A 25,785-nucleotide genomic window follows, 5' to 3' on the forward strand; every position below is an offset into this window, starting at 1 on the left:
TTGAAATAAGGTCTGGGTTAGTAGGTCCTAACCCAGATCTAGAATCCTGTAAAAAGCCTGCTTTGTTTTGCTTTCACTGACTGGGAAGTATTCCTTTACTCAAGTGAAGTGAGGGGTCTGAGCACCGTACTCAGAGAGCTGGATGGAACCTGTCCTGAAATTAGAACTCTTCTTAAAACTAAGTCAGACAATAAGGTTGGATCTTGGATATCAGAGGGCGCTCTGGTATAAATTGAGGACATTGGAGGCACTGCCTAACCTTGAGGGACTTTTGAGGAAATAGTAGAGGCAAAAACCAGAAGACTTGGTCCAGATTCATCAGGAGGTTGGAGCAACGTTTGAATAGGGTTGAAAGGTAATTGTGAGCACTTATATGTCGAGTGAGAACAGTTCCAAAGCTGTGTAGAGCACCTGAACCTCAGAGTAGCATGTGACCAAGGAGCTCATTCAGACCTTAGGGGAAGCCGAGTAAATGGGCCTAGAGCCTAGATGCTGAGTGGAGTAAATAACTGTGGCCCCAGTGCAGGACAGTATAATACAGAAAAGGGTCACCAAGGGGCCAGCATTCACGTTGGTTTGGAAACACTGATCCACCTCTAGAGTGGGGAATAATGGAAATTATTATTCCTTCTCAATTGGTTGCAGACTAGGCTGTCCTGGATTTACACTGCCAGAGTACAGACCCAACCCAGAGGAAGGAGGCGCATCTAAGTCCCTGTTCTTTCCAGATGAAGCCATAAACAAGCACCCCCGCTTCGGGTGAGTGAGGCTCAGACTGCGGTCTGGGGTACAGTATTTGGTCTGTAAATGCCTCTTAAACACGTGTTGGATTCGGAGGAGACAGCAGACACATATCTGCTCGCGTTGCTTCATGCATACGGGTTTGCTTTGTCCATTTCAGAGCCATCTTTAAACTCCTTGGTTCCTTTCCTCCAGTTGAATTTACAGAGTTTTCGGTCCTGATCCTGCAAATACGTGTAATGGGAGTTTTCCTTTGCCTGTTCCTTTCCCTCTCTTAAGTTACCGCTGGGGTCTCTCATCGCCCAGGTTACTCTGTCTGCTCTGACAGGTCACTCTACACACAGCAGTTAGCACAAGCATTCTCCTTGTATCTAGCTCTGTAGTTGAAGTTGCTTCAGGTCCTGCACCAGCTTGATCTTGGCTTTATTCCTACAGATTCACTCACTTACATCGAAAAGAAGCTCCTGACCCAACATGAGGGACACTAGGAACTCTCAACTTACTCCTTTTCTAAGCTTCCACAGTTGTCACATTCAAAGTCTTTGTAAGGATAGACAAAGACTGACTAACTGACTTGTCCTTTTGTTTGCTTGTTTGAGGAAAGGACTGTCATTCATTCCTTCATTAATTTGCTTGCTTGTTTGTTTACTTACTTATGGCAGGATCTGTCTATGAAGCCTTGGCTATCCTGGAATTCACTATATAGTCTAGGTTGGCCTCAAACTCACAAAGATCCTCCTGCCTGACTCTAGTACTGGGATTAAAGAGCATTATTATGTGTTTAAAAAGAAAATACTCAGCTACTGCCAAAGACGGATCATGATAATTATAAAAGCTACCCCAGAATCCCTCACAGAAAAGGCTAGCACAGGAGATCCTCGTGCCCTGGCTGAGGGATCAAAGCAGGTGTCAGGACAGATGTCGGTCACAGCACTGTTGAACTAATTGTAGTCATATAACATAAAATAAGTGAACCTTGGTTTCATAATTTATTGAACCTCATTCATCCAAAGTGTTGCTGCAATTTATATTCAGTTTGGAAAATCTGAGAGGAAATTTTTTCCTTTCTTTGTGCTGTTAAAATTGTGTTTGAATTAGGGCTAGTCACTGCAAGTAAGTGTACAGTGGCCATAATGTATGCATCAGGTAAGAATCCAGCCAGTGTGAAACAGGTAAAGAATTGAGACTCCAGTGATAACCAAAACCTAAGTTCTTAAATTTGACTAAAATCATGGGAGTTTTTATGAGAAATGTTAGAATTAGCTGGACTGTGGCTGCCTGTGAACACCTGTCTAAGCTTAACTTGGGTTAACAATAGGTGAGCAGAAAGAGATGGTCCCCAGGCAGAGCAAAGGAACTTCTGTTTACTAGTCCTCTTTCAGGAAACTCTTAGGGTAGCATGTCCCATGAGCCACGAGGCTGTCTTAGAGTTTTAGTTTGAGGTGGGATTCAGTTCCATTCCTTTAGATGTGCTTAAATTCCAATGTAGCAGTTCTTGGGTGACCTATTCTTTTGTTTGGTTGTTTTAGTACTCTAACAAGAAACATCCGGCATAGGAGAGGAGAAAAGGTTGTCATCAATGTGCCAAGTAAGTGTGTGGGGCTGGGGCTGGGGGCAGTATGTCCAACTGTCAGCCTCGATTTTCAACTCTTCCTCTTTTAATTAATGCAGTATTCAAGGATAAGCGTACACCGTCTCCATTTGTAGAAACGTTTCCTGAAGATGAGGAGGCATCAAAGGCTTCTAAGGCAGACCATATCTACATGGATGCCATGGGATTTGGGATGGGCAACTGCTGTCTTCAGGTATTGCCTCTATTGCACCAAGAGACTGTCTTCTTCTTCATGCTTGTGTCTTGTTTAAAGTCATCTTCTAATCTGATTCAAAAGATAGCCTGCCTTGTGGAAGTGATGTTGCTTTAGTAAAGTCTTTTGTAGCTATCTTCTGACTAAGAATCTACAGTTCACCATAAAGGCGTGTGGTTGTTACTAAATTTAGTATCTGTTGGTAAACAACGGTTTGTGAATGCCCTTTCTAGATGCCTGATTTTTACTGCCATCTAGTGACAGCCTTTGAGATGTTAGATAAGGTTCAGGTCCCTGTCTGAAAAATTACCTCTGGGGGAGAATCCAGTGACTTTATGATCCAAGGGCAAAGGTTGTTTGGCATTTAAAGTTTTATTCTTGTGCAAAGCTACCTCATGATTTAAAAGGAATAAATATTTAACAGTCTTTGCCTTGTCCCTGGCTAAGCTACACAAGAAATACAATAGTATTTCTCAGTTCACGCAATTAAAAGTTTTGTTGGGCCTAATCAAATAACTGGTGGCCTCCAGCAGTGTCTGTGACAGACTCCCTCAGGAGCAGAGTGGGGGCTGCAAACTCCTACTCCACACAGGCCCATGGTTGAGTCTGCCCCTGCTGTCCTTGCTGCACTGGCTCACTTGATTAAACTGACTGTAGCCTCAACACAAAGAGTACAAAACTCAGCATTCTTTTCTCAGGATGCAGCCCTACACACAGTTGTCATGGCAGCCTCTCAACTGTTACTTTTAAAATTACAGATAATTCAGATTTAATACCCAAGTCAGACTTTCCCATGCTGTATGTTTCTGTATCATGATAAAGGAAAAGGTGGTTTGTTTCCTCTGCATATTTAAGTAGGATCAGATATGTGGCCTCCCAAGAGAAGCCAGAGCGTTCCCTTAAGAATGGTCACACATCATTTAAAATGAGGCTGACTTTTGACTGTGTTACCTGCTTTCTTATCTTAAATACAAATAGTTCTGGAATGAACTAGTAAGCTGTAGCATTGAAAATCCATGGCTTCAGTATTCTGGGAGTGCTCTTGGAACCCAGCCCTTTCTTGGCTTAATATTGATCCAGGGTCTATCAACGTTACACAGCGCAGCAGTCTCTCTTGAGACACTTGATTTATGTGAATAAATGAGTCCTACCGGTGGGGACAAAAACATTTTCACGTGTAAAGACATCTTCTCTATTCTATTTAAGGTAGTCCCCCAACATATCTAGTTACAGTATTCCACTTCAAAAAGTTGTAGTGACAGATAATTCAGACATGTGATAAATGAGATGAACTCACAAGTAGTTACAAAAGTCCCTGCCTTATATCTTCTGACTGGGACCTAAAGAAAGTATTTATTATAGAAAAGCACAAAAAGGAAAGTCATTGTTTAGTTAATGGTAGACTTAACTAGACAAAACAAACCTCCTCCAAATGTGTGAGCCTGCTGAGTGCTCTAGTGCTCGCCTGTGCTCCCAGTGCTACAGAAGGGCCTTGAGTCAGGCCAGCCTGGGTTCCGTAACCAGACCATCTCACAGAAAAGTAAAGCTTCACTCTTCAGGGGTTTGGAGAATTTAATAAACAGAAAAGGGTCATGCCCTCATGGACATTTTTTTTTCTTCTTTTTTCTACTTAAGAAAATTATGTGGTTTCAAAACCAGATTCTAGGTAAATTTCAGATTTGGTTTCTAATCTCCATGTTTTCATAGTTCCTCCTTTGCTTCTTGTCATAATGACATTTCCTCCTATGTGATCTCTTAAGAGGACAACAAAAGCTAGAGCTTCCTATGCATAGACCTTTGTGAGGGAATCAGAGCTCCTTGGTTTTGCTTTCCCACAAAGGCACCATCTACAGTGGCGTTCACTTGGCTGGATGCACATAGTGTTTCAGCCCTAGAGCCAGGAAGCTCATTCAGTCTACATAAGATGCCTGTTAAAACAGAACTTTGAAATCCCAGGCATTCCTCTTCATAGATGTTTCTAAAGCTGGGTTTTTCCAGGATGTACCTACGAATTCTCTGCTCTGTCCTAAGCTACCTAAAGAAAGTCAGTCAGACACCATCCAAGAAAAGTATTCATTACAACATCTGCAAAACTAAAGGTAGTAATGCACAGTAGCATATTCAAGAGTCACAGGAAAGACGTAGATCTACTAAGAAGTGCGTGTTCAACAGACTCTGTCCATCACAGCACCCAGAAATACTCGACTCTTACATCTCTAAGGTTTTAAAAGTCTCTCAACATAGCTTCTCTCCATGTTCCCCTCTTTATCATCCTCTTTATGACCTTCTGTCAATTTAGTAAGTAGATGGCAAACACTGCTCCACATTCTTGGGACAGAAGACATGAGGACAGAGTCCTGGTGATAGGTGTTAGGACCACAGACCATGAGCAGTATTCTGCTCATCCAGTTCCATTTCACACTGAATCCTTACTCCATACACGTGTGTACATGCATGCGTAGACCAGAGGCCAACCTCAGCTGTCGTTCCTCAAGCACTGTCCACAGGGTCATTCATTGGCCTGGAGCTAACAAGCCCTAGGAATCTGCCTATCTTTGCCTCCCCAGCTCCAAGACTATAAACACATGCCACCACACCCAACTTTTGGTGGGGGTTTTAGGGATCAAAATCAGGTCTCAGTGCCAACAAGGCAAACACTTTACCTTCTCAGCTGTCTCCCTGGCCTCACAGATTGTCAGTCTCACGTCATTAGACAAGCTGCCTCGCCTTGCTTATCAGTGGCTTTATCTCTAGCGCCTCTCAACTTTTACTGTAACGTTGGAGACTTTTCCTTAATGGCTACAACATAGCCTCACATTGTCTTAATCTGTCCTGGCTAGTGAGTTGTCATTACTTAATGTGCTACTCACTTCAGCCTTAACATGGAAACTACAGGAAGATCAGGACACCAAGTTATTTAAATAATTGTTTCAGAAATCAGATGCCCTATATAATTCAGCAGGTGTGTCCCCCATGGAACTTGTTTGATGATATAAGGGACAGTTGAGATATAGTTAAACTGCTGGAACTGTCATTAAAATAACACTGAGATTCTTAACAATGCTTTCACTAGCCGCTGTTATTTCAAGGTTTAAGCACATCAATTATTTCTTGCATCAGGACCAAACTCAAACTGTTATTACTGAATGGTCATAATGGAGGAAATTAAAATTGTTTTCAATTTGTGGTTATACCAGTTATGCTGGTCTCACAAAATGTACTCCTTGACCATCACTACCACCCTTCCCTGTGAAGAACGCAAGACTTTGTTTCTTTGGGGTTATTATTTTAGAGGATTTGTTTTAACCAATGTGATTTCCCTACACTTTTTTGGTGCTGACTTGCTCCTTATGAGGTTTCCTAGGTAATCTTCCTAAATGTGTCAAAACATTCCAGCGCAGATGTTTCCCTCTGAAGTCCAGAGCCTTGGAGACCTAGTTGTTTCCAGGGCTGTTTCATCCCCTTATACCCATTAACCCACACATCACAGCACCTGAACCTCTTATCCTCTAGCCTCCGATTCCTTTATGCCTGAGGACCCAACCAAAGTCTCCATCATCCTCTGTTCACTGGTCCCCAGAACCCACCTGCTTCGACTCTGGTAGGCTTGCAGCTTTCTCCTTCTCAGACCAGCGATTTCACTCTAGTCCCTTCTGGCCTTACTGCCTTCCACATCCCCAACAACTTCACCCCACCCTGCTGTGCTTGGAAATACACCAAATACACCCCTCCAGTGTACTTGGAAAGCTGTCCATAATGTCACCAAACCCTTCTTTATACCAAAACACAGTAAGACTTGTGCTATTTGAAGCCAATAAGAGGCCAAAGCTCTGCTGCCTTGTCTGAATCCGTTCTCTTTCCTGGCTTGACTGGTTTTGGCTTACACTGCTGTTTATGAGTTGTCCTTATGCAGTGGGACATGATTCCATACATTCACCCAGGACAACTTGTAAGCCAAGGTCATACCTGAAGCCACATCTGTGATGTGACCACCTTCTTTTCTCCATTCACTGTCCTTCTCAGACTTACTGTTTCTGGGCCAGATAATGACTTTGTGTTTTAATATTTTTTGTTCTCAAACAGGTGACATTCCAAGCCTGCAGCATATCTGAGGCAAGATACCTTTATGATCAGCTGGCCACTATCTGCCCAATTGTTGTAAGTAGAAAGTGTCTTTCTTTAAATACGTCCTCGTAGAAAATAAGACCGCATGCTATTTACTGAACTAATAGCACATAGAAGGAGCACTGAAGAGAACAGTAGTTGCTCATTGTTCCTCCATTGAGGATAGCATCCTTTCTCCCTCTGCTAGTATGTCCTTGTGCTATAGAAGGGATGGTTTTAATGAGTACAGGACTTGGAATTTTCTCGTAATTCTATTGATAAAGCAGTAGCTGAGAGTACATACAGTGGAATGTCAAGGGTGCTGCGTGGGTGGGGCCTTCTCTGTACACAGCGCTTTGACCTGTATTTGCTGTCTTCTGTTTTTAGATGGCTTTGAGTGCTGCATCTCCATTCTACCGAGGCTACGTGTCAGACATTGATTGTCGTTGGGGAGTGATTTCTGCATCTGTAGATGATAGAACACGGGAGGAGAGAGGACTGGAGGTAGGAATGGTTTTTTTGTTTTGTTTTGTTTTTTTAACCTTAATCTTTTACATTACACAGGGGATGTGTGCATATTGTAACCAGTTGCATTTTGAAGTTTCCCTTAGATGTTTACCCTCTAGGTCTTCACGTCAGGGGAGAGAATACAGGTGGTGAGCCTGGCTTTGTTTTAAGTGGGTACATGAGGAGGAGGGTGCTTGGTTTGTGTGGGAAGTCAGTTTTTATCCTTGCTAGAAATCTGTATTACATGTAGCTTCTTTTAAAGATACTGCCCATTTTGTGTTGTAGCAGTCACACCGACAGCTGTTTTACCAAAGGCTCTGGCATGTCCAGTAGTTTCTGATAGGAAGCTGGATGGTTTTCTCATTTGAAGGCTTTAGGCTTTTCCCTGTAAGGTCAGTTTATCGTTATTAGCATTTCTTGTCCATGCTGAACTGTAGCAGTGTGCACTTTTAACTCTGAGCTCCAGGAGCATGCATCACCACCCACCTCACCGAGCCAGGTACCCAGGTTCATCTTAGGTGAGACTCTTCAGCACAAGGACCTGGCTGGACATTATTAGTCTTGTTAAAGACTTCCACAAAGGACATCTCCACTAAGGGCATTTCTGCTCTGGCTCTTTCATAATTATTCACAAATTGTTGAATGTCTGCTATAATTTTGTTGTTGTGTATGAAAGAGAAAGGTTTGAAGAGGGCACACGTGCTGCAGTGTATGTATAGAGGTCAGAGAACAACACTGTAAGTCCGTTTTCTCCACTCTGAGTTCCAAGAATTGAATGTAGGTCCCCAGGCAAGTGTGCTTCTGTACAGTTAATTACCTGGCTGTTAATTTCAGATCATTTCTTCTGTTTTAGCCTCTGAAGAACAATCGCTTTAGGATCAGTAAGTCTCGGTATGACTCCATAGATAGCTACCTGTCTAAGTGTGGTGAGAAGTACAATGACATTGACCTGACCATCGATAAGGAAATCTATGAGCAGCTCTTGGAGGAAGGTGAGCAGTTCCCACAGCTACGTTGTTCATATGTGCACCTTTTGTTCTTAAAAGCGCTTTACACTTTTTGCTGACTCCTGGTCTGGTTTCTGTTTTTAGTGTGAAGTCTCTAACTTTTCTTATGAGGCTGCTTGTTCCTAAAGTTTCAAGTTCCAAATACTTGTGAGATCTTCTTGACTTTTAGCAAAAGGAACTTGTTGGAGCTCTGTATCTAGGTCCACACCAGTGCCCAGCAGGCATTGTGTGAGGAGTGAGTAAACTCCGAGTCTTCCCCAGTGTCCATAGGATAAAACCCTGGGCAAGGTGAGAATACTGACCCACCCAGTCATCCCTAAGCTTCTAGACCCTTTCTTCAGTCTGTGGACTTAGAAATTCTACATGGTGCTTTGCCCTTTGTAGTTAGTTCCCTATGGTCTGTCTTTGCAGGCATCGATCATCTTCTGGCACAGCATGTTGCTCATCTCTTTATTAGAGACCCACTCACTCTTTTTGAAGAGAAAATACACCTGGATGATGCCAACGAGTCTGACCATTTTGAGGTATCTCTCATTCAAATGTCTTACATTACCTAGTACAATACAGAACTAAGTGAGAAAAACTAAGGAGGAATTTAAAGTGCTCCCATGATTCTTCCTAGTCAGACTACTTCTCAGTTCTGTGAAACTAAACCCCTGTGGCACAAAAATAAAGTGTTGCAGACATATCTTGAAGCACACGTTTTCTCACAGGTCACACTCGACAAAGCGTTTACATTGTTAACTTTTTTGTATTTGTAAATTGGGAAGTATTAGGTGTGAGTAAACAGTGAACAGTCTTTGTCCCTAATTAAGTACATGTAACCTAAATCTGTTCTAAATGTGTAGAAAGTTAATTTGGCATGCTGGCACACACCTTTAATCCCAGCACTTGGGAGGCAGAGGCAGGTGGATTTCTGAGTTCGGGCCAGCCTGGTCTACAGAGTGAGTTTCAGGACAGCCAGGGCTACACAGAGAACCCATGTCTTGAAAACCAAAAAAAAACAAAACAAAACCAAACCCTGTGTAGAAGGTTGGTCTCATCTTCTCTCTCTTTGCTGTTATAGAATATTCAGTCCACAAACTGGCAGACAATGAGGTTTAAGCCTCCTCCTCCCAACTCAGACATTGGATGGAGAGTAGAGTTCCGACCGATGGAGGTGAGGCCCGTGCTCCAGCCCAGAAGCTCCCTCTGGCCGCTCCCCACCCTTCTGATGCTCTTCCCAGAGGGCTCTAGAAAGCAGGAGGAATCCGAACTTTCTATGAATAGCAACTCCAAATGCCCGGGACCTGATACCCACATGTGACGTGGATAAAGGACTTCCAGCGGCAGGAGGGGAGGGGAACATGAACGTGCTTGGGAATAATCCAGTCCGAAGGGCCAGTGAGGGGCAGCCGGGGCAGGCAGTCAATTCCTAACATCTCTGGTCTTCATCTACAGGTGCAGTTAACAGACTTTGAGAACTCTGCCTATGTGGTATTTGTGGTACTGCTCACCAGGGTGATCCTTTCATACAAACTAGACTTCCTCATTCCACTGTCCAAGGTAAAGATGGTGTGCTTACACCGATGAACACAGACAATGTAATGGGGATTCTGACCACAACAAAGAATAAGACAAAAATACAAAGTCATCAGGAGGTGTACGACAATGCACCTAAGATCTCTAGCACTTGGAAAGCTGAGGCAGGAGGATCACAAGTTCAAGGCCACTTTGGCTTCATAAGCAAGAACCTGTGTCAAACATAAAAAGTAAATAAATAAACGGTATGAAGAAAGCATTTGTTAATTCTAAACAACTGTCTTAAGAGCAAGGAAACAGAACCATCTTAGTAGTATAAAAGTGCAGTGCAGACATCCCGCAACAGGGGAATGCAGTGAAGACAAATGAGGACAAACACAGACATGGAGAGATGACTGCAGGTAAAGGCACCTGCTTCCGAGCCTGGTGACCTCAGCTCATTTCCCAGGACTCCCACACGAGTTGTCTTCTGACACAAGCACATAAAGAATAAACAAACAAATATAAACATCTTTTTTATGAAGAAATAGGCAATACCCTGGTATATGTTGCTTTTTGTAAGACATTTCTCAAACAAGGACAAATGCTAAAAATAAGAGATACAAAAGGAGAGGTAACAATGACTTTTTAAAATGATAACAGAAATGACCAAAGAGCATCTTTTGTTCACATGCCTTGAAGATTGATAAAAGTCAATCAAAAAATCTTCTCAAAAATAGACATTATCTGAAATGTATTCTCACCAAAAGTCAACAAAATAATACTCAAGAAAAAAAAAAAATCCCCTATTTTTCTTTGAAGTTTAAAGTGTCTTTCCTAATAGATCTTGAAGTAAGCTGAAACTTGAATGACTGATAGACAGGAGAATTAATGGTGGAGAATGTTACTGGAATGAAACTAGTAAAAGCCAAGCATAAGCCCGAACCTTAGAGCTGCCCACAGCCACAGTTGCAGTCAGCCTGTTGCTTGAGTGTGTTCCTGCATCATCTAGATATTCACAAGGTCCTTAAAAGCAGCAAAGAGTAACAACAAGGTTCTCTCCATAACGAATGTGGGCGGAGGTTAAATGATCGCAAAAGACTTTGTAACCAGGCTGGAGGGATGGCTCACTGAGCAAAGCGCAGGTCTTCACCATCCTTCAAGCAGGGTGTGGCAGCACACTGATGGAACCTGAGTTCTGCAGGTGGAGACAGGCGGTCCCAGGCTCAGTGGTTAGCCAGTCCAGCAGAAACTGGGAGCTCCAAGTTCAGAGAAAGGCTGTAATTGAGAAAGGCCCCCTAACATCAACTTGTGGCCCCCACCCTGGCCCTCCAGCTTGTGTTTGTATTTTGTATACTGAGGTTGCACATAAGATAGCATTACAGAGAGCTGGAGAGGCCATTCAGTTGTTACAAACAGTGAGTAGCCTTCCAGAGAATGCAGGTTCACTTCTCAGCACCCACATGGCAGCTCACAACCATCTGAAATTCTAGTCCCATGGGATCTGATGCCCTCTTCTACCCTCCAAGAGCACCGCACAAACATGGTGGACAGATACACATGTAGACCAAACACCCATACACATAAAATGGGGGAAAAAAGATAAAGATAACATTATAAGAAATTTAAATTTTTATTGGAGGAATTGAGAATTCATGAATGAGCTCTACCAGATAGGCAAATGGTATTGGTGACTCTGCCTATGGTGGGCTACCCAGTACTGCAAACCTAACACGCCCCTCACTTAAGCAAGGTGGGTCTAGGGTAAACATTGACCTTGAGACCAAGAGGGCCAGGAACTTCTGGTACTTTCTGTTTGGTTTGGTTTATAAAGTAAGCTTCCCTTAAGTTCCCATTGTATGATGAGCACGTGGTCTGTTCTTCCTGCTGTGAAGGGTTGAGGGGAGCAATGCAGGCACTGGCTTGTTTGATCCATGGTGTTCTGACTTAGTCCTGACTCCTCTTCTCATTAGGTTGACGAGAACATGAAAGTGGCACAGAAGCGAGATGCTGTCTTGCAGGGAATGTTTTACTTCAGGAAAGACATTTGCAAAGGTATCACGTGTTCGGGGTTCTGGGGTCAGTTCATGCTGGACAAGCTGCTGAGCTCATCTGTGCTCTCCTGGTTGGCAGGTGGCAACGCTGTGGTGGATGGGTGTAGCAAGGCCCAGACCAGCTCCGAGCCAGCTGCAGAGGAGTACGCTCTGATGAGCATAGACACCATCATCAACGGGAAGGTATGGCCTGAACAGGGCTCTGCACGGTGAGCACCAACTGGCAGGGTTTACAATGTGTTCTTCTTGTAGGAAGGGCTGTTTCCCGGACTCATCCCCATTCTGAACTCCTATCTTGAGAACATGGAAGTCGATGTGGACACCCGATGCAGTATTCTGAACTACCTAAAGCTAATTAAGAAGAGAGCATCTGGTACAGTTACTTCCTTTTGTCCGCCCCCTTATGTTTGCTTCTGTAACATGCTTGACAGTAGATCACACTTTAGCCATGCTCGTCGTCCACATTTGACGATTCTACAGTTGCATACACCAATCTTAGGCTCGAGTTGAGAGAGCTTTTTTTTTTTTTTTTTCCTGGCTCATGAAATAGTGATGTGTTTTAAAATGTGGCATCTTCAATGAGGTGTGGTGACTGCAGTGTCAGTCCAGTGTCATCTGTGTGTATTGCACGTCACCATTAACTTTTGTTGGGCTAAATAATCCTGGCTCACTCAGGCTGTACCACTGACATGTGTACAGCTCTCAGCCCCTGTACAGTGCCTCTGCCCAACCCCAGGCCTTTTTCTTGTCAGTTTTAAGGTCTCATTTACAGTGCCTCACTGGCCTTGCTGGTACTTACACAGGGAACAGCTCATGCAAACCTCAGTGCAAATGCTATGAACATCTGGACAAAGGTCATCTGTAACAGCATATCACCTCCAGGATGTTGTATCTATGGCTTCCCTTTTTATCCCCCACTCATCCCTGTAGGGATCCTATAGTCCTTTGAAGGAAGTAGTTACATAACAGCAGCATCTAGAGACATACCCCTCTGGCCAAGGAGGAGGATAAACCAGCTCTTACAAATACTGGCTCTGTCTCCTAAGAGCTGGTAGTGTCAGCCTATGCGTGGTATCTTTGTATGTGTGTGCGCTTCTTGCTGTTCTGCATCCTGCCATTTGTCCCCAGCAGGAATCCTTCTCTCAGCCCTTAACGTGGGATACTCCCAGGTCATGCTGGTTTAGAGGCATGTATGTGTTCACTACTTACTCATTAAATACCTACTTTTAAAAACACCCTTTTTCTTCTTCAGGAGAACTAATGACTGTTGCCAAGTGGATGAGAGAGTTCATTGCAAACCATCCTGACTACAAGCAAGATAGTGTAATAACTGATGAGATCAACTATAGCCTCATTTTGAAATGCAACCAAATTGCAAATGAGTTGTGTGAATGTCCAGAGTTACTTGGATCAGGATTTAGAAAAGCAAAATATAGTGGAGGTAAAAGTGACCCTTCCAACTAGACATCCAGCAGAAAGAGGGTGTGTCGATATTGAGTGGATGGCAGGTGCAGCCCTAACTCCTGGCCCACTCAGATGCTATGAAGACCAAGGTGGCCTGCTGTGTTTCTGTACCAGTTGCCTGCAGATGACTAGAAGCTTCCTTCAGTAGGTAAATCTGAGTTTGTACATGTATATACTAAAGTATTTTTATGATTAACAATGTATTTTAATAACATTGTATCTAAAGTCATAGTGAAATGGCTTGTACATTTTGAATTCTTACTCTGGAGCAACTACTGTCTAAGCAGTTTTGTAAATGTAAATTGTACAATAATACCTGCATTCCAGAGTTTCAAATGTTTACTGTAAATCTTTTAATACTACCTGGGACCTGATTCACTGAAATTTACTTTAAAAAAAAAAAAATGCTTTCTCATACCTGTTTGAGTCACCTCTTTTGCTATGTACGTAAAGTCACTGGACTGCATTGATGCCCTCCAAGGGCGAGGCACCTTACCTCTGACGCTTCCTTTATAGAGCAGCCAATTCTCGCCACTGAACTGAACTCTGCTAGCTCTTAGAACAGAAACTACTTTAGGATTTGTCTAAATATACAGACTCAGAGAATATTTAGTTTCATCTGATAAAAAGGAAAATCATTTCCTTCTATGTGCACCAAGCAGTCTGTCAGATGTTGTCTGCTCTTCCATTATCACCTGCTGTCTGACCTCTGCTGATGAAGGTCGATTCAGTGCGGTGGCCAAAGTTTCCTGCCCTTTCTCTCGTTTGCCATAGCAGATTTGCAGGCTGTCTTCTAACAGCTATTCATTTCATTCCAGATTTTCCCTGGGGAGTATTCTGCATCCTGCTTGCTTTCTCTATAAAACTCACAAATCAATCATGAAATGCACTAATTTTTGTGAATCAGGACCCTAAATGTTTAATTGTAAATAATTTATTTCATAGATTGCCTTAGCTTTGTGTTCTCTTTTAATTGTTAACTAAATTTAACTACTTCTAAAACAACTGTACTGTAGATGAAGCCAAGCTTTACAGATATAAATATTTACACTGTAATGCTAATTTTGAAAGATTGCAATAAAGCCGCTTAAAGCTTTAAATACTAGAACTGGCTCTCTGTCTCACTTCGAAAGTTAAAGAAAGTATTTTTTTTTTACAGTTCTCTTATGTAAATTAGGTTGAAAAAAGATAAAATGTTCCTAGTATGAGAAGGTAGAAGAATGGGATTCATATTTAAAGGTAGTACATGGATGAGTAGTTTTCAGGTTGTTTAGTTTGGATTGGGGGGCATTGTTGTTGTTTTAGGTTTTGTTTTTATTTCTAACTATGTAACCGGCTACTGGTTTGTACCCACTATGTAGGTCAGCCTGGCCTTGAACTCATAGAGACCCACCTGCCTCTCCCCACTTAGAACAGCTAAAAGCATGAGTCAGTATGCCTGCCCTTGGTTGCGAGGATTTTAGTGAGGCCAGATTGTGTGATGTCATGTCATCATTTCAGCTCTCCGGTCTTCTAAGAGGAGGAATACTAAGAAAGACAGGTCTCCCTCAGTAGACTTCACAAGACCTGGACTGTAGCTGATGAATTGCTTTGACTAGGAAAGTGAATTTTTCTTTTCCTCTCAGCCAGTCTCATGCCACTGGGCCAGTGATGACCTGGAAAACGTAGTCTACACTGGAGACACTTAGGCAGAGGAACCAGTGAACCTGCAGAACTGTTTTCAACCTGTCTGGATCAGTGTCCCTTGCCCATCCCCTCACACACACCAAGTTCATGGAGTATGTTTTTGTTGGTCTATACCTTCGTGCGTACAAAGCTTAGACAAGAACAGCCCAGACATACCAATATCACGAAGAGGGTTACTTCCAAAACAGTGCTCCCTTCAGGCAAAGGAAGCACAAAAGGATTCTATTTTGTTCAGGGACCTCATTCAGAAAAGTACTTCAGGGGCATTTCAGGGACATTTCCAAGCATGCTCCATTTAAGGTGATACAATTAAGGAAGGAAAATGAGTGTGCTTATTTTGAGATCATGGTATACAGGTGTTTCAGTTGTTGAACTAGAAGACAAGAACACATATCAGTGTGCTGGGCTTTCATCAATTTTCTCTGTAAATAAAGGAACAGCCATGTGGAAGAGCATTACTGAAGGAGTGTGTTCCCAAAGGGCCTTCCCCTGCTCACCTTCCTCCGGGCAGTACACTCAGGGCAGTAACTCCTTAAATGATCTTCAGTAGCACTTAGCACTGTAGTCTACGTAACCTAGAGTGGAGTCTACATTCCTAGATTGTTCGTAAGCTGTGTGTTGCTTGTCTGTTGGCAGATGACTTGAATGCAACACTTATTACCACTTCACGTCCAAGTTACACATATATCAATTTAAAGCATGAGCACTGGTCTTCAGTGTATGTCTAGATTGTTCTGCTAAGTTTTAAACCAGGCAAATTTTAGCCTATGTCATATTCTCTTCTCCACTCCTAGACAGCAAGTATGACCCCACGACTCGTGAGCTTTACCATCTAAACAGCATTCAGGGTCGTGAGCCAAACTATAAATATTGGCGTCAATAAAAACCGCTTTGTATGTATGAAGAAGCCTTGTGAAACGTCACTGCCTTGTAAGCTAATTAAACACAACTTTAAAGAAGGAGTTTGGATGGAAGTACCTCACATTAGTGAACAGTGCAGAGGAGACAGTTACTAAGTGAAAATTTTCAGTGCCAGGCATGCGATACTTTGTATGAGTTACAGGTCGGAGAGGCTTCAGAGGCACCCAAAATGATGCAGGTAATTACCATTACTCTTGGGTGCCCAACAGGGTGGTTAAGACTCTACTGTTGAAGGTGACTCCATGCTTTGGTTGCAGGACACAGAAAACTTCATTTTATACTGTCCAGGAAGCTCTCTCCCTGCTGGCTTGCTGGCTTGCTGGCTTGCTGGCTTTTGTAGTACCAGAAAGGGCTGTATAGGCTGCTGAAGGAGAAAAAGATACCAATCATCTTACACAATGGCAGTCTAGACTCCGAATATGACAATACCCACCTACCAGGCAAGATAGGCCCCCACTGGACCAGATTTGAGGTCTGTTCCACAGCAGGGAGCCACTGCCTACTGCTGTAAACATGGGGCTCAAAACCCATGGTTAGAGAAGTTAACAAGCCCAGGGGAGAGAACCTGTTATATGTGTATAGAGTGAGTGTCTCCTCCTCTTCCTCTTCTTCCTCTTCCTCCTCCTCTTCCTAAATTAGCCTCCAACTCACCCCTCTGCCTAGATGTTATTTAGAAGTGTGTAGCTTGACTTCAGAATCTTTGAGCATTTTTCTAGATAATTACTCTTGATGTCTAGCATAACGTCTTTGCTCACAAAATATTCTGAGTTATTTCAGTGCTCTGCAGTTTTTAAAAACCTCTTTAATAACTCATCATCTGGCCTTTCATGGAGAATATCCTATATATACTTCCACACAATGTCGACTTGGCACCTTTGGTGAGCCGACTTCATTGGCAGTGTTCAAATCTTTTATGCTCTTATTCTTTGGTTTTCTTTGAATACCTGGGGTGAAGTGTCCAAGGTGACTGGGCTCATCTATGCCGCTTTGGTTTTTCCCAAGTACCTGAGCAGTGTGAGTAGCGGCCGTGGCCTCTAGGGTTGCAATGCTCTTTCTCAGTCAATTGCACTGCAGCTGACCGTAACAGCACCCCTCCCCCTCGCACCATTTCTGCTTTGGTGTTTACTTTGATGTAGTCACATCAGCTCTTTAGATGATATTTTCATATCATTATACCTCTTTAGATGGCACTTTCGTGACATTTCGTCCATTCTTTTATATACCTATCTGGTTTTCTAACTAAGCTACATCCCTCTCATCATTAGGCCTTGATTTGTAAAATATTTTAATTGCAGTTATTTCGTCTGTGGGCATTTATGGTTCGGTCAGGCCTCAGTACAGCAACCTCTTCGTTCTCTTTTTGTCTCTCCTGTTTCCTAGTCCTTTCGTGTACATTTCTTCCTGGTTTGGGCTATGTAATCTTCTCATCACTATTAACTCATTAGTTTCTGCTAAAAGTTCATCTTTACATATTTCTTAATGACCATAGTGCATATTTCTACCATATTACAGCGAAGCATGGATCTACATGATAATGTGTACTCATGGGAGTCACACAAGAGTCTTCAAATCGTATGAGTCAGTAAGTCCTCAAGTCATAAGAGTCTGCGTACTCTGGTCACCAATCTTCAGGTGGTGGCCTTTACTGAAGTGAGTAATGTACAATCCAATGTTGGTACTTTAGGCTAAAAATTAAACATCCAAAGTCTTTGTATCTCACACATGTGAAGACCTAGCAACAGTGATAGCTCACAAAAACCCACTAGTGAACTGCAGTTCGGTTATAAAATGTGTGAAAGATATGAAGAAATATTTTACCAAAGAGGTAAGACAGTTAACAAATAGGCAAGCACATGAAAAGCCACTCCACGTTGCTAGCTACTAGGGAAAGACAAAAGGACATGGCACAATAAATGATACTACAACTTACTAGAAGTGCTGAAATAGAAAATAGTGTAGCTACATTGTTAGCAGGACAATGGTAACAGCCACTCTGGGAAACAGTTTGAGAGTTTCTGATGCTAAGCATATAACTGCCATTCGATGCAGATGTGCTCTAGGGCATTTGTCCCAAAGAAATGAAAACTCCTATTTATACGAAGACCTGCTTATAGCAGCAGCTTTATTCCTAGTAGCCACATAGAAGCAGCAGCTCAGCTAACTAACCTTCAAGGAATGTTGAGCAAACAGTGGTACGTCTGTATATCATCTAAGATGAGGTGGCAACAAATAGGATGAAGCGTTGATCCGAGCAGCAACCGGAGGTGAGCTCCCAGTGAATCATGCTAAGTCAACAAACACAGTGCCAGTTAGCTTAGTTTCAAGACGTTGAGGGCAGAGGAGAGGGATTAGTGTGGTTAGAATAGGTGGATCAGTGCAAGAGCTGCTCTGGATGATGGAATTGCTCAGTGACTTGACTAGGATTATGAATACACGAGCCTACAAAAGTGACAGACCCATGTGCGATGATAACACACAAAGAATGGTACAGGTGAGACTCGAGTCCATAGATGATACTGTACAGTCTGGACAGCCACATACATTGGAGACAAATGGTAAAGTGTGCATGGGATTTTTTTTTTTTTTTTTGAATGGGGTACTATTATTTATTATAACCAGGAGAGCCACCCTCCAGATGCAAACAGACACACCCACCTTCCCTCGGGGGATGGATACACTAATATACTCATCCTGTAAAGCAACCACCTTGTCACTGGAGACGCAGGAATAGGCATCTCTGTAGGTGGCTTGATAGATGGCTCAGCGGGCCAGATCATAGGCTTCCTCCACTTATTGGTCACAGGAGTAGCCTCAATCCATAACACCACAAGCATACCTGACCCCACCGAGAAGGCAGTCCCAGAGATTTTGTTCCCCTTGCTGTCTACATAATAGAGGCCAGGGCCTCTCTTATCCCAACCACAGAGCATGGTGCCCATGGACAACCCCATGCCTTTGTACTGATACACCATGTTTGCAAGCAGTTTGGAGGCCGCTGCGACAGATACTGTGAAGCTCATAGATTTGACATTGCCGAGCCAGCAACCGCTCCCAAAAGCTGCAATCCCCTGCAGCCCCAGCCATGGTGCCCAGAAGGTAAGGGCTGATCTCTATCACTTTCTTTACTGTCTGGGAAGCAATGTAAACGCCTGCTGTGGCCTGGGAATCGGCTACAACAGTGACTTCACGACGAAACTTGAAGGCCAGGGCGGTGGTTCCATGAAGCATTTCAATTCGTGGATTCTGGGACACCCCAGCTCAGTGCGGCTAGGCTCAGCCCGTGACCAGGACTCCCCTGACCCAAGTCCAGCAGATCTGCACGACCTCCGAGTGCTGATTTACTGGCATTGGCCGCTGCGACACACTGGCCAGCGCCATGTTAACCAAGGCTGTATTACTTTGTGTAACTGGATTCATCTACAATCATCTCTGCTGACATTCACACTGGTTAATCAGTGATGTGCAATTCTAGGTGCTTGACACACGTCATTTCCTTCATCTTTATTACATCCTTCTGCAAGAGCTATCACTATTTCTATTGCTGGGAAAGAGACTGACACAGAGTCGTCGGATGAACTGACTTCGTCACTAGTCCGGTTGAAGGCGACCTTGACTGGTGTTCATTGGTGGTGATGCTACATAAAGACCACTGGGTGATTTATGGAAAATCGTAGGTTCTGGTCACCCTTCCAGTGACTCACATTTTAATTTGAAAGTAATTTAAACATTTGGTTGGTTGCTCCATGGAGGGAGGGGGGAGGAAGAATATACTTTTTTATGATCCTTTGATTTCCAAAGGATCAAGGAAATAAAATACTATTTCATCCCCATTTGGGCAGTTTGCATCAACACTGGTGTCATTACTTATTTCTTCCAACTTCCCAAGGGTTTCTGGAACATCCTTTGTAGCAGCATGTTGGGTGCTGACCCCACTGGGTTTCCAGCAAGTTTACCCACAACACCCCTATTTTGCATAAGGTTGCCCAAAGGCAAAGTCAGTGTCAGATAATAGCAACAATGCAGTCCTTCATTGAATAATTTCCATATACACAGACTGAAATAGTCTGTGTCATTTAGTCAGAACTAAACTTGGTGAAATGGGTTCTGTCGGTGTGTGGGGTGTGTGTGTGTGTGTGTGTGTGCGCACATGCGGACATGATGACATGCCAACCCTCAGATTCTTTGGGCCTGCAGTTTCACAGGGTTCTGTCCACTTTGTTTCTGAGCGGGAGGAGTAAAGAGAAGGAGAGGAGGAGCAAGGGGAGGAAAAGGAAAAGGAAGACATGGAGAATGAGAGAGGGGAGATGGAGGCTGATGTTCGCTTGTCTGTAGCAGTCAAAGGTAGTTGGTATATCTAGGTTGGGTATTGGGTTACACTTCTGGTTGTATGGGCATCTTGTTATTGATCATTACCAAACATATAAGCCTTTGGATAATCTAAGCATTAGAGTCTCATCTGTACCGAGCCTATGTGGTTGGTGGGATGGTCCAGGCACTGCCCAGCCTTGCAGAGACAGTGTGGAAGACTGTCAGAGCCATCTCCCACGCTGGCGTCTCGTGGGTGGCAGGGCTGGTGTTTCTAGCTGGTGCGCACGTGGCCTCTGGCCACGTGGCTGAGCTAGGCAGAGACGCTGCAGCTTAGTCGGATAAACTTTTTAAAATAATTATAACAACACAGCAGCATGGCTAAGCATGAGTTAAGCTAGTGCAAGGTGACTCACCTTGTGGCAGGCAGAAAGCAGATAGTATGAGCAGGGGTGAGGGGAGACAGCCTTCATGGCACTCTCTGTAGCCTACTTCCTCCAGCTTGGCCCCATACGCTTCTGTAGATGAGTTTAGAACACTCCTGATCCAATTACCTCTCTGAGGCCCCCTCTAAGCATTACTACATTTGGGAGTCAAGCCTTCGCTATATGGATCATTGGAGACTCCTTTCCTATTTAAAGTAATTCAGACACACATGGCAAAGCTATCGACGCCTCCTGAAGGCAGGTTTTGTCTTTGTGGTTTTTAATAAATTATAACTTTAAATATATTATTTGAGTCAAATAACATAAAGTAAAATTAACTTGCTTGCTTTCACTTCTGAAAATTGACGTCTGAGACGAGAACAAAGCTTTCTACGTACCTTGAAATTCCAGCAGTGCCCCCATGGTGGCAGTATAAGACTAGTCAATATACCTGCAGCCTTCCAGGACCATGAATTCACCTACAGGCAAAGGCAAAAACTCCAGAACTCTGTGAACCGGAAAATCAGCTTGCTCTGAAGACAAAGTGCCTCATACATCTGGGTTATTAACCTTAGAAACAAAGAAATGTGGCTCTCTATCCAGACAGAAAACAGTTTCTTACGGGGAAACAAAGCATCTACTTGGTGAGAGCATCCTTTTCATAAGGATTGGACAGCAGCCAGCAGCAAACACAATGGCCCTGTCTACAAATGTTTGTCGCGTTTCGTTTCCTCTGCCCCTGAAAGCAAGCATTAGAGAATAAATACTTCAGTTCTCCTTCCCTGGTTGTCCCCTATGGCTGTAAACAAAGGGACAACTGGACTATAGAAATGTCACATATTTTTCTTGTCTTGACCTTATGAACCCCTGCCTGCGAATCAGACTAATAGTCCAAAAAACATGATTCAGTCAAGGTTCTCAAAGCACTTTATGGAGAGTAATAAAGGTACCTCCCCAACTGCAAACATACCGGGCCATAAGCATTGACTGAGTTATAGCCAAGCCCAATAGACACGCAGCTCGAATTGGGTCTTCGTTGTAGTAGTGGTTTGGTTCTTTAGCCATTGGAACCATTTATTGATCAACAGATTAACTCCTATAGGTCTTGTTTTTACTTTATGACTTGGTCATGGCTGACTGGATTAGAGGCAACTGCCTAACTAACTCAGAGCCACCAAGGGCCTGTGCCAGTTAGCACACAGGTACCGGTTACTACTTCCAACCATGGGGAGATGTTAGAGAGAAAGCCCCAGGACTCCTGAGGCTAAGGCCATGGTTGTCCAACTTTCCTTATATCCTAAAGGGCTGACAAATGTCCTACCCAATAAATTTGTAGCTTATTGTAAACTTACTTCAAGTGAGTATCTGCTACATGCATCTTCTGACAAAGATAGCATCTTTCTGTACAAAGTTCAATGGGGTACAAAAAAAATTATACCCCACAGAATCTGCCCCACAGAATCTCCCTTGCTATCAAAATGAATAGATTCTCTGGAATTCAAACCTATTTTGTGACCCCATCTCCCCTTGCTCTCCATAAACATAGAAATGATAATACATGCCTGATGAAGTCATTCAAGCAAGAAGTGATCACCCAGCCAGGTGCCCAGCATAAGGTGCTCAGTTAACACAAGCGCCAGCCCTGCCTGCATCATTCCTATAAAGAAAAAGAAACAGCCAGGAAAACATTTTCCTGGAGTCTGGAGCAAGCAGTGGTGACTATTCTTGAACAAAAGGCATGAGGAGGGCTGTGAGACTAAAGTCCTTTTCTGCAGAGAAAGGGTAGCCTTCATGTGCTTGAAGCCAATGGTGCATATGAGAAAGTCCCAGGGGACCTGAGGCCAGTTGCTAGACAGTAAGAGTACAAAGCAAATATATCCCTCCTAAGCAAGCCACAGTGCCTCCTGCTACTTACCGGTCTCTCCAAGGGTAGAGAAAATGTTCACTCCATCAACTCGTGATCATGAAGACATAGAAGCCTGGTGTGTGTGTGTGTGTGTGTGTGTGTGTGTGTGTGTGTGTGTGTGTGTGTGTTTGCAATGAAGTCAGTGGGGATGGCAAATAGAAAGCTCTGCTAATGGGAAAATCAAGGTGGATCCCAGGATGTAAGTCCCCGCTCTCTTACCTGTGGGTATCTTGTGTTTCTCACTCATGGCCTTTGTGGGCTTCTGTGGAGTCTACAAGGAGAATCACCTCATGGTCACATAACACTGCTATCTCCCAGTCTCACCATTCCAAGGAGGTAGACGCCGCCATGTTGCCAGTGTGTTTAGATATGATGCAGCATCAGAGTTCAGCAATAGGTACAAATTGCCAAAAAAGGATTGTAATATATTTAATTAGTATAATAATTGATACAATAGATTGTCCTATGCCACACTGCCAACAGCGCAGATTGGGAAACTACCCTAGTCAGTTCCCACTGCACCAACATGGCAGTGCACAAGCTCGGGCTCTGTCAGATGAACATCATTTTGGCAGTAGCTGTAGCAGCCCTGGGCCTTTTGATCTTGTAGGGGTCCTGGGAAACCAACTTTGCAGGCTACCTGGAGGAGTAGCTGAAATGGCCAGGAGGGCTGTACCTGCTCTTTTCAGTTCTCCATGTTTTATTAGATGGGTTGTTCAGGAAGGAAAGGAGAATGCTATGTCTTTGAAACTGTCAGTAGAGCCCTAACAGGCTTTTCCATGGTCTAGCTACCATGGAGTTGTGTCCAAGATCAATGCAGAGCATAGAAGAACTATTTCTTCAAAGCCCTTCAGAACAGGGGAGCACTGAAGTCTTTTCGAAAAATTAAAAGTAAGATTATTGTGTGATCTAACAAATCTAATTCTGCACATGCACGTGCCCTCTAAGAATGGAAAGCATGGTCTCACGATGTATTCATACAGAGCGGCAGCATTCACACTAGCCAGAGTTAGGGTAACACAAATATCCAACAACAGACGGGGGAGGGGGCGGGGAGGATGGACTATTACACACAGTGGAATAGTGGGTAACTTTTAAAAAGAAGGAAATACTGATCGGGTTTAAAACATGAATGAATCTTGAAGACGGTATGCTGTTAAATATGCAGTCACAATACAAATACTGTATTGTCCTCCTTACATAAAGTAAGGCGAGCAGCCAGATTCATTGGCAGAGAGTGGTAGTTGCCGTGAACTGTGAGGAAAGAATGGGAAGCTGTTTGATGAGCCTAGGATTTCAGGTCTGTGAGGTGGGAATTGGTTGGACAGCGGTATTCATGTATTCGCTGCAGAGCTGTGCACTGAGGTATTGCTGGTGAGGATGAAAAATGGCTGAAGTGATCAACTTAGGATTTATATGTGTTGCCGGGCAGTGCTGGCACACACCTTTAATCCCAGCACTTGGGAGGCAGAGGCAGGCGGATTTCTGAGTTCGAGGCCAGCCTGGTCTACAAAGTGAGTTCCAGGACAGCCAGGACTACACAGAAAAACCCTGTCTCAAAAAACAAAAAAAAACAAAAAAAACCAACAACAACAAAAAAAGGATTTATATGTGTTTTACCAGTTAAAGGTAAAAATACATAGCTAAAATATTTTTTTAAATGGACTGCAGTGAACATACGGAACAATATAAACTCACACAACATAAAGCAAAAGCTCAAGTGGGGTTGATCTTCACGGCAACTCTTGTTTGCCGGCACAACAGCCAATGCTCACTTTCAGGAAGCAGAAGGGAAGTTCCCAACTTTAAAGCACAATGCCAATTGCTTTAAAATATCCATATCTTTGCCTTTGCCTTCTGTTTTGTGGCGTGTCTTGAAAAGGTGGCTAGAAAGGCAATGTCTACAACATGTGTATTTATATCTATTCAAAGAGCCTCTTCCCACCATTATTTACAATGAAGAAAATTAGAGCCAGGCATGGTGGCACACTGACCTGGAATCCCAGCACGTGGGAGGCAGAGGCAGGCAGATCTCCGCGAGTTTGACAGAAGCTTGGTTTACAAAGAGAGTTCCAGGACAGCCAGTGCTACACAGAGAAACCTTGTCTTGGCAAACCAATAAATAAATAAGAAGGAAAGAGAAAAAGAATGAAGGCAGGCAGACAAACAGAAAAACAGTCAGAGAGAGAAGGAGGGAGGAAGGAAAGGAGAGAAAGAATGAAAAAAAGGAAGGAAGGAAAGAAAGAAAGAAGGAAGGAAGGAAGGAAGGAAGGAAAAAAGGAAGGAAGGAAGGAAGAAAGGAAGGAAGGAAGGAAGGAAAGAAGGAAGGAAGGAAAGAAGGAAGGAAAGAAGGAAGGAAGGGAGGGAGGAAGGGAGGGAGGAAGGAAGGAAGGACAACCCAAAGTCTAGTCAGAGAGAGATGCTATGTGACATTTCTCTATGTATATATACATATGACAGAACACCCTTCATGTAGATTGTTAAAAACTATTTTTCCAAACAACTTCTAAAGTCAAGAGCAAATTGTTAGTACATGAAATAGGGTTAAGAATATCATGTCTACTGTATAATATCTATGAATGTGTATGCCATATGCACATCAAAGCAGGGCAAGATGACTGGATGATTGCTCCAGGGCTTCTGCAGAGGAGCCTGTCTCACACAGGGCTGCTAACCAACAGCTCCCAGTTAGCGGACACTGTGACCAGCAGCAATGCTGTCCCCTTCAGCTCCCAAGTTGATTTTCATATGGCCTAAGCTCTACTTACAGGACATAATCTCATCACTGTCACACATATGTGCACACACACATACACACACACTTGTGCACATACGCACATACAAATGCACACACTCACACATACTGCCAGTACTTGTGAACGTGACCTTATTCGGAAACAGGGTTTTGCAAGTATAACTAAGTTAAGGGCTCTAAATCCAATGTCTGCTGTCTCCCAATGACTTCTTCCCATCAGGGTTTGTTGTCCATCAATGACTGCTGTCTGGTTGCTATTGTTGTTGTTGTTTTAAATATTGGGGACACACAGACACACAAAAAGGAAGGCCATGGAGGCCAAGATTAGAGTTAATGTTACAAGCTGAGGATGTATCTCTAGACACCACCAGAAATGAGAAGAATCCTGAGAATTCTTCCGTGTGGCTTCAAGGGAACGTGCCCCGACAGTGCCTTGGTTTTCCACTGTTACTCTCCAACCAGGAGAGAACAACATTCTGCTATTTGAAGACCCCTAGTTTGTTGTATTTTTGCTACAGCAGACCTAAGAAACTAACACAGTCCAGAAAAGCTGAAGCATAGTGGTCACTGGCTCAAACAACTCTTTTTCTATTTCAAAGTTTATT

At 43.4% G+C, this 25,785-nt stretch overlaps 1 protein-coding gene and 1 pseudogene across 1 annotated transcript in view; one reads left to right on the forward strand and one right to left on the reverse strand.

Annotated features, from left to right (window-relative positions):
• The window catches only part of Gclc (glutamate-cysteine ligase catalytic subunit), a 33,989-nt gene extending 19,699 nt beyond the window's left edge, over nt 1–14,290 (forward strand). Inside the window, exons 4-16 of the mRNA XM_034508955.2 lie at nt 646–759; nt 2,271–2,329; nt 2,413–2,546; nt 6,630–6,704; nt 7,038–7,154; nt 8,011–8,149; nt 8,576–8,688; nt 9,231–9,323; nt 9,605–9,709; nt 11,638–11,719; nt 11,798–11,901; nt 11,971–12,091; nt 12,971–14,290. Coding sequence (XP_034364846.1) covers nt 646–759; nt 2,271–2,329; nt 2,413–2,546; nt 6,630–6,704; nt 7,038–7,154; nt 8,011–8,149; nt 8,576–8,688; nt 9,231–9,323; nt 9,605–9,709; nt 11,638–11,719; nt 11,798–11,901; nt 11,971–12,091; nt 12,971–13,182 — 1,468 coding nt within the window. The 3' untranslated portion in view covers nt 13,183–14,290. The remainder of the gene's footprint in view (nt 1–645; nt 760–2,270; nt 2,330–2,412; nt 2,547–6,629; nt 6,705–7,037; nt 7,155–8,010; nt 8,150–8,575; nt 8,689–9,230; nt 9,324–9,604; nt 9,710–11,637; nt 11,720–11,797; nt 11,902–11,970; nt 12,092–12,970) is intronic.
• Nucleotides 14,291–17,957: 3,667 nt separating this feature from the next.
• Nucleotides 17,958–19,167, reverse strand: LOC117712741 (proteasome subunit beta type-5 pseudogene; annotated as a pseudogene).
• Between the last annotated feature and the right edge of the window lie 6,618 nt (nt 19,168–25,785).

Source organism: Arvicanthis niloticus, chromosome 7 (assembly GCF_011762505.2).
Source record: "Arvicanthis niloticus isolate mArvNil1 chromosome 7, mArvNil1.pat.X, whole genome shotgun sequence".
Lineage (NCBI taxonomy): Eukaryota > Metazoa > Chordata > Mammalia > Rodentia > Muridae > Arvicanthis > Arvicanthis niloticus.